General features: G+C 38.1%; 2 protein-coding genes across 6 annotated transcripts in view; both read right to left on the reverse strand.

Moving 5' to 3' along the window:
* dennd5a (DENN/MADD domain containing 5A) overlaps nucleotides 1-683 on the reverse strand; it is a 33566-nt gene extending 32883 nt beyond the window's left edge. For 3 of the 5 annotated variants that reach the window (XM_010730925.3, XM_010730919.3, XM_019276405.2), the window contains exon 1: nucleotides 423-680. In XM_010730925.3, the coding sequence (XP_010729227.2) occupies nucleotides 423-522 (100 nt within the window). In that variant the 5' untranslated portion in view covers nucleotides 523-680. Of the gene's footprint in view, nucleotides 1-422 lie in introns of all 5 variants that reach the window. The other 2 variants (XM_019276406.2, XM_027281077.1) reach the window with 2 other exon arrangements.
* Nucleotides 684-2307: 1624 nt separating this feature from the next.
* Nucleotides 2308-9512, reverse strand: tmem41b (transmembrane protein 41B). The gene is made up of 7 exons (XM_010730908.3): nucleotides 9247-9512; nucleotides 7040-7157; nucleotides 6482-6610; nucleotides 5898-5991; nucleotides 4925-5029; nucleotides 4575-4713; nucleotides 2308-4487 (listed from the first exon to the last, which is right to left on the reverse strand). The coding sequence occupies exons 1-7, from the start codon at nucleotides 9335-9337 to the stop codon at nucleotides 4318-4320; spliced, it is 846 nt and encodes a 281-aa protein (XP_010729210.1). The 5' UTR covers nucleotides 9338-9512; the 3' UTR covers nucleotides 2308-4317.

Genomic DNA, 9512 nt, shown 5'->3' on the forward strand with positions numbered 1-9512 from the left:
CATCTACCAACACTCGTGCCTGATTTAAGTGTAAGAGAAGTGTTGTCATCATTAAATATTCATTACTGCGCAGATCCAGCATCGGGATACATTTTTTTTACATACAGAGTGTAAAAAGCGGGAGAGGTTTCATGGAAAACATTTGTGTTTAAATTCATGTCAGAGCGTCAAAGGGACATAACAGGTCAGTAATCCTCTCCTCTCATCGAGCATTAACACACAAACAGGCTGGGAGAAGATGAGCTGGGCCTACCGTAATGTTCGCTCAGAGTTCATCTTAAAATCTCCACGTTACATGTTTACGAATAAATAAACCACAGACACCTAAACACACAGTGAATGTTCAATAATAACCCTGCGCTGCTGTTATAACACCCCTCTCCTTCCTGACTGTCCGACATTTACATGGAGAAAAACCTTACCGGAGAGTTCGTCGGGTTCCAGCCCGCTTTCGGTGTCGAGTCCGCAGATCACAAAATAATCTGCGAACCGGCAGGAACCGGAGCTGAAGCCGGTGGTCATTTTGAGACTGGTCCGGTGGTAACCTTATCCCCTCAACAGGGAGCATATTAAAGCAACTCGGAGACGTGATTTCTCTTTTCCATCACGGATGCTACGTTACTGCGAAGCTCGAAAATCAGTACCGATAAGCTAACCCGTTCAACTGACAGCAACGGCCACGGCACATCCGGTGCCCGGACCCTTCATAATAAAAGTCAAACTGATAACCAGACTGGGGGCAAGAAAATGCTGCAGTGTTTTATCTGTACGTAGCTTTAACACACACACACACACACACACACACAGATACATATCAATATACATATCAATATATAAAAAACAAGTTATATATGAATTAAATATGAATACATAAATTAATAAAGTGATGAAAATATGAATCTAGTAGTAATCTTTAAAGGTCAGCCATACTTTACAATACATTTGGAGACTAAAAGACACATTATTTAATTCTTCATTTAATTCTATATGTCAAAATAATCCCCCTGTCTTATAGTTAATAAACACACTATCCTCTATTCTGCAGTGATTTAAGAAAAACATGTCAAAACAGTGCTGATAGTCAGTTTTTTTTTTTTTTAGATCCATGTACAGGAGTTAACTCTGCTGAGTTCTTCATGCATTTTTTTTGTTGTTGTTGAGACCAGTTGTTTTATTTTTAAGGGAATTGTCATTACTCCCGGCTTTATGCTCACCATCTCTGGCTTTACGCACATCCATAGAAATCAGAGCGTTGCAGTCGAAATGCATTGTGGTCCATTAGCAGCAGCTGTAATCATCTGCTTTAAATAAAAATCAGCAGGCTGCTACTGTTGATGCATGGACAGGGATTATTGCAGCTGATGTCACTGTAACAGATTTTTATTTTTATTCAATTTACCACTTGTTTATTTCCTGAGAAGCATCATCATTTTTGTACGTGATGTGATTGGTCTTTAAATACACCATGGAGTAACATTATGTACTGACTATTAAAGGTCCTTTATTTTACAGTTTTGCAGTGATTTGTTTAATAGCCACATGAAGACACCATCTCAGTATAGTGCCATGCTTCTCTATGGAGCACAAGCTTATCATTATTATTATTATTATTATTGGCTAGCTGTCTGTGTGATGTGTGCCTGGGTCAACCACAGGTAAAGGCTGACGTCAGTGACTGTCCTGAAATCCTGACAGCTCATTAAAAGGCCGTTTCTAAATACAGCTGGTGCATTTCTCAGTGGATTGAGTACTTTTACAGTATTTTTTTCCTTCAGCATCTTGACCTGCTTTCTAATAAAAAATAATGGAAACCTCACTTTCTACAATATGGGACTTTTAAATACAGTAAATTAGAGCAACATTTGTCTCACTGCGTTTATACATCCATACTGGATTCAATTGTTGCTTCAGTAGGTTCACTTCTACACACCAACTCCAAAGCATCATGGTGCGGTCACTTCTTTCAGTGTTCAAATGTTTATTTTTAAAAATTGAATTAATGTAAAGCTCCTCAGATTAAATATTATTAGCATTCACACTCTAGTATGTCAGAGTAAATGAATGTTATCCAACCTGATCACTGCTTAGCAGGTGGGTTACAATATCACCACCTGGTGGCACTAAACCCTCACTGTGACTCTGACAATAGTATAACCTTGATACATAATTAAAAGTCTGAAAGAATCCCAAGAATTTTATATTCATCATTTATAAAGTCAATTTTGCCTCCACAAAAGGACATTATACTGTTGATAGTTCCCTGCTGCGGCATGATTAAATAGCATTTACACATTATGCTCAATCATATTCTGTAAAGATAATTTTAATGATACAATAAATAGATTAAAAAACAAAACAGATTTGATTAGAAAGAAATTTGCAATCTCTACACACTTCATACATCACTGCTCAGTACAAAATAATACTGCTTTTGATGTTAACAGAGGCTTACACAAAAATCTCACTATATCTTTGATAGGGTAATAGGACGAACGAAATAGCAATATTATATCCAGTTTGTATATATGTTCAGTGTGAAGTTTAGAATAGGTATTGTCATCTTGGCAGATTTAGCATTATGAAGAACTTCCAAGAAGTTAAACTAACCTCTATTCAATATTAAGACAGAAAACACAACTTTAGGACCAGTTTATACCATTTACCGCTTGACCTAAGTGCATTTTCCAAAACAACAGGTGTGTAAATGCAGCTCTCTCATAAACCAGTAAGCGGTACAAAAAGCATGGGAAGAAAACGCTCAGACATTAGAATCCTCATACAGTAGAATTTCACATGGATTGACGCTCATGTCGTCATTTCAAATCGGGGTTTGAAGAGGTTAATCGTAAAGCAGTGCACAGTAAATCTGTTCAATAAGACGTCGAAGTGAAAACAGGAAATGTCAAAATGCACCAAAACAACTGCCACTGTGACTGTGCCATTTTAAGAGATTAGAGAAATAGGTTGCCTGCATGTACATTCACCTCATCAACGTCTCTGATGACCGTCCAGGAAGTTTTTAAGCAGCAGTAGTGATAAGTTTTCTCGGTACACCAGCAACAAAACATTTAAATGAAAAAAAAATCAGCAAGTTTTTATAGCACAGAACACAATTAGCCATTTAAAACAACTTAAAGAAGACAAAATAAGAACATGAATCAGGCATCATAATACATTTGAAGAATGGAAGCAAGATAGGTATGGCTTGGATACCTCAGGCTGTTAGCAATCTTGTTGAGGGTGCTGGTTTATCATCCATGGGATCTCCACTTTTATACTGGAATAGAGAATAATGTAATAGGGTAGAGATGGACACACAATCTGTGTACACATTATCACCACTTATGCAAAACTTACAAACCAAAAATGTTTCTGTTTTCTGGGTTGCATGCATCTTACCACACAAATCAGCTGTGTTGTGAGGAAATGTTGCAGCAGTTACAAGTTACAGTGCAAAGAGCTGCGTTAGGCTAGAAATGTGAACAGAAATGAGTGAAGATGAAAGGGGCTGTTGTACGGCAGTGGATCCGGGCATCTTTCAAGGTGACACGTGGTTACACGTGAACTCAACAATGTCATTACATTTTTCTTCTCCACAGATTCATTCTTCCCTCACAGTGCACATGTTTGCTAAGGCAAGCACCAGGTATCAAAATGTACTTTTTTTTTGTTTAAAACTTTCAGCAGTAGTGTGACAGTTATTGCTGTGGTGGTACACTTCATTAGGGCTGAAATCAGACACGAGCAAAGTTAAAAATAAATATATTAAAAAGGAAGTGGGACTTAAAGATGCTACAAACAGGATGTGGTAATAGATATGCTGCTGCAAAGAAAATCTATTAGTAAAAGTTGATCAAGTAATGAAAGAAAGACTTTTCCTCATGAAAAGTGTCCATATGAAACAACTGGTAAAAATCCAAATCAGACTGTTTTACTTCCACATCCTCCAAGTAGCACCTTTAAATCATTGGCAACAATCACACAATAAGCAGTGCCCTAAATTTAAAACAAAAACAAAAAAAACAACAACTAATTTCTCTTACTTCAAGAGGTGCCACAATAAACAACATGAGTCACAGTAACCAAAAAACTTGTGCAGACAGCGGCCAGTTTATACTTTACATCAGGAACAACCCACCAACTGCATGCGTTTTGTGGTCAATGAGTTGCTTGTTGTGCCAGTGGTCAGAGATTCTCCCACCAGAAGCTGTGTATGAGACTGAGGCAGCGCAACTTGAGTGACAGTTGCACGTTCCTGAGCCGACTTCCTGGGGAAGTTGATCAGCCAGCGGATGAGGTGCTGAGGTGTATAGCGTTCTATTCTAGTTTCTTCTGCAGCTTTTTCTGGAAGCAGACGGGCAAGATCGAGAGCACGGCGAGGACACCGAGCACAGCCAGAGAGTTCCAGGACACGGCCTCGCCAGCTGTGGTCAGTTTGTACAGTGTTGTACCGGCGTTGATCGCTACAAAGGATGGAGGTGCCACGCCTGCGAAGCGGCCAGGTTGAATACAGGTGAGTCAGGCAACAATAAATGATACCAAAGTTTAAAAAAAGAAGGGATAGACGCTCTTACCGAGAAAGGTACCGATGAAGAAAACCCCCAAAGGAACATTGATGACAGGTGAGGTGATGTTGATGAACCAGTTGGGAAGAAAGGGAGTTATCCTCAGGAAGATGATATAATTGATTAAATGATCTCTATGCTTGTCAACCTGCCAAAAAAGAAGTCATGAGCAGAATGTTTCTGTTATCTGCGAAGTTTATAATCATATTACCTACAAAAAACAGTGCAAGTAACACCTACATAAAAATGTACATCATCATATTTCTTTTTGGATTGCACAGACGTGTCTTATAAAGTGGTGACTGTTTATTTTATACAAAATAAATCATTCGCAGTGCATTTCCTGCTAAGGCTTTTACCTGCTGGGACCATTTTTGTGCTCTTTCTGAGAGATATTTATAGACCATTGGTCTGCCCACCAGATATGACAGCATGTAGCAAAAGGAAGCACCCAGGCCAGAGCACTGCGGACAACAGAGAAAACACATGATGACTGACTGAAGCATATGATGAGGAAGAGACAACCACAATCTCACAGCTGGAGTTAGAAATGATGACCATTTCCAGACACACATGATAGTCATACTAAAAAAAAAAAATCTTCATTTGAAGTTTTAGTTTGCACTAGTGTTGTATACGTTTCACAGAAGAGGCCGAGGGCCTTGGTGTTTACACATTAACCACTGCCCTTCCTAGTTGTCACAGCAAAAAACATCACATTTTACCATCTGTCAGAATAAAAAGAGGAAGAACTTCTTTTACACTGACCAACAAAAACAGTCCAGTGTGTAAGATTTAGCGTTTAACGTGAGTTTAGTGAGAAGACGATGTGAGACAAGGGGTATTCAGGTTGTTGCAATCTGCAACCTCACTGCTAGATGGCACTAAATGCTACACACTGGACATTTAAACCACACAAGAACAAAATGAAAAACCTAGCCACAGCTGATTATGATGCAGCACTGCCACATGACATGTTGTACACACACAACAACTACTGCATGTCTATTTGTCAAAGACGTATCCATATTCTGTTGTTGCTGTATCTAAGGATAGATGGCGTCGCATGCTGTACAGACTGTAACTGGCAAATTTGTGATATTGGGTCATATAAATAAAATTGACTTGACAGCCACAGCCAATACTAATTTAATGTTTATGTTTGTTTGTTTTTTACACTGCCCTCTCCCTCAACGTCTGACATTCAATTATGACCTCAATGAAATTTGCATGAGAAATGCATGTTTAAAGAGGCACGGTCCATTCCTGCAAAAGTTGCACAGTTGTTCATCAGTTGTAATCACACATTTCATATTGTCCATCCTTACTCACCAAGCAGACTAAGAAAAGAGCCAAGGGGAAAGGGTAAAGATACCCAGACAGGATGCTGAGGAAGATAGATCCGGGGATCGCAAAGGTCTGGAGGCTGGCAAAAGTGTTAAGGTAAACAACTTTGGAAACAAAAAAAACAAAAACTTATGACACAGGCAGACACGTGAAATAAAATATATGAACAATAACAAGTACATCAAGCGTATTCTTCTTTCTGTAGAAACTGTGATTTGATGGTGTCCTTGTTAAGTAAGAAAAAAATAAACACAAGGAGTATTTTCATGAAATGTTTAGTATTTCTCCAGCTAGCTTGATTCTATTGTCAATGATAGGTCAACTATAACGTGTATATTATAACTGATAACTGATCTTTCGTCTGGATTTTGAACAGCTTAAGATTGGACTTTCTGCATATCCCAGCCAGTGCTTAAATACTCCTCTTAACATGAGATAAGACTTTATAAAGAGAACTCTGTCAGGAATGCCTGATGTTACTCAATCAACACTTGAACGAAGCTGTAGTCATGTGGTTGCATCTCATGATCAAGAGATGCAACCACAAGATGGGATTTCTCCAAGGATACAAAACATATGTTGCAAAGTAGGCCACCAACACTTGGGTGTAATAAGTGTCTTTATATTTGGACAGCACAGTTCCCAAAGCTTTGGCATCATCCATATCTTTAGGGATCTTGATTTTCTCCATTTCATCACTGAAGAAAAGAAAGAAAATAGATTCAGTTATATTTCACACAAACATTTTCAAAATACAAATCTTTGGGCCAATGTCCAACCTGGCTTGTATAGATACACTAAGCCTTGAGTGGTGCTGAATATGACAAAGTAATGTGGCAACACAGAACTATTTTTTCTAATTATGATAACAGGTCACAGTTTCATTAGTATAATTCATACAGAAACAAGCAAACCATCAACAAATCCCAAAACCACTGCACTTAGTGAAAATCATTTTGAGGATCTATTTTTAGATTTCAAGCTCAAAACTCCATAAAATCAAACGTTTGGTTTAAATTGGAACTAACAATTTTATTTGTGAATATAAAAACACATCTTAATTTCCAGGGATGATCATTGTACTCACCCACATTTAACCAAGTTTAATAAACCACAATTTAACTTACTCTTGAAGCTCTGGGAAGTTCCTGTAAACCAGGTACATCACTGAGGCAGAGCAGGTGAAGATAGACACCAGAATCAGCAGAGACATGCGTGCTGAGCCCCCCACAGTATGCTGAGCCTCTGTGATGAAAGAGAACAAATTATTCACCAAATAAATAAATAAATACAGACAAACTAGCTACCAGGGAGCGTCATGCAATTTTCATATGAGTTTTGCATCATTCGTTCAAGCCCTAAAGAGAACTGCATCACTCCCCCTCGAGACCGTCTCTGTTTCTGAGACAGTCTGCTAAATCATGCTTTCAATAAACACTTCATGAAAAGAAACAACTGTAACATCAGGTAATTTCAGGTGTCAGTATTAAGAGAGTTTTTTTTTTCTTTTTAAGAACAGCGCTCTAGAGATATAACTGAGAGATGAACCAGAGACCCTGCGACACATTACAAATTACACAAAGAAATGAAAGTAATTGACCCGATTGAATTACAGCTGTATATTCACATACAGATATATGCAAACACATACATAGTACACGTGACACTGGGATTTATTTATTAAAAACCTCTCAGGACTCATGGTCAGAGTTGGATCTAAAGCAGTCACGTAGACAATGCCTTCAGTGTGCTGACATACAGCTGGCCTGGAATAAATCCTACATTCACGTCATCAGATTTACATACAGAGATCACGTTACAGTTCAAAGTACAAACAACAGTTCTGCACCTGATGAAATCAATCAGGCTACAGGTCAGAGATGCTTATAAAAATGATTGATGTGAAGGCAATAAAGAAATTATTATTGTTATTTGGGTCATTAGCACAAATAATAATTTCATAACAGCGTCATCTGCTCAGAAACTAAATATTTTACTTCCTGAAGTACAGGAAAATGTTTTTACTTATGTTGAATTTATTACTTTTTGGTTTAAAATATTCTGTCAGAAAAAAAGGCAGCATGAATTCTGGTGTTTGGTTATCTTTGATGAATGAGCTGGACGTTTAGCCAACAATAAGAATAAGGGTTAAACAGTAAACAGATGTGAACATCTTTTGCAGGTAGAGCTGAATAAGTCTGACTTCACGCCGCAGACGGGTTGGAAATGTCTGGCTGTGAATGGACGAACATGCACAGATGGTGATTATTGTAATATTATCTGTCTAATGTTTCGTTTTAGGTTTTTAGCTTCAGATGAAATATTTGTGTCTTAACTACTGTACGTTTGAGTAGAAAACCTTTAATTTTTAATATTTCTTGTCATCTCTGTTTAACCGTGGTCACTTCTGACACGAATGAGTGAGTGTGAAGTTAAAACGTGAACGTTTCACATCATAACATTGTTGAAAACGTGATATGTTTCACGTTGTGACGTGATACTGGTTCATTTTTCTGTTTTTTCTGGTGTGGCAGCAATACACTTCTATTACTCTGCCACAGTATATATATATGCTACATATATATGTATCTATATATCTATATATCTATTATCTATATATATACGATAACAACACACAACACACAACATACATACATATACATATACATATATCTATATATACTATCATTATATATCTATATATATATATTACACACACACCACATACATAACATATAATACACACTATATATATATATATATATATATATATATATTATAGAAATATATATATGCTTCAACTATAACAGATAGACACAAATGTTAATAATCTAGTAATATGATACATAATGGTACAACAATCAAAGGAGCTATTTAGTACACTTTCAGTACATCTTACAATATAATTTTGTACTTATGTAACATTTATCAGGTATTTGTACAGTGTGGTACTGAGTTACATTGGAGGACCTGTGTATTGGCAAACACTGGTAGACAGAGTCGAGCTTTAGTCAAAGATTAAACACAGTTTAATCACAGTGACTAGCTCATGAACGCAGTGTGAAGTGAAATGCAAAGTGTGTTTAATCTTCGTCAACAAGCCAGCCTGATGTTACTCATCAGCTGACGTTAGTTATTAGCCACAGTCGGCTAATCTTCGCTAGCTGGCTTTGTTACAGCACCCGGACATGCAGGCTAACATTAGCAGCTGCTGTGCCATCCGGACTGACCTCAGAGCAAACCTTACGCTGCCAGCTCGTTATGTTACTTAATCTATCCGTGTCGCCGAGACGTCCTGGCTCTCTCTCCTCTGCTTCACATAGCCTGTACCCACCTTTCAGTGCCTGTGAATCACTCGCCTTCACCTCCTCCTGTGTCGAGGACAAGCCGTCGGTCTCTCGTCTTTCTCTCCGCTTTTTAGCCATTTTTTCTTGACACCAAGTTGAGCCCAGCTGGGTACCGATAATGTGTGTGCGTGAGACAGAACCAGCCGGCGGGGTGGCGTGACACCGGTGTACTAGTGACAGTTTGGTGACACGTTACACAGGTTGACCTTTTACCTTTACATCCTGCACGAAGCCCGGATACCATCCGCAACAG

The sequence above is a fragment of the Larimichthys crocea genome, chromosome VIII (assembly GCF_000972845.2).
Source record: "Larimichthys crocea isolate SSNF chromosome VIII, L_crocea_2.0, whole genome shotgun sequence".
Taxonomy (NCBI): Eukaryota; Metazoa; Chordata; class Actinopteri; family Sciaenidae; genus Larimichthys; species Larimichthys crocea.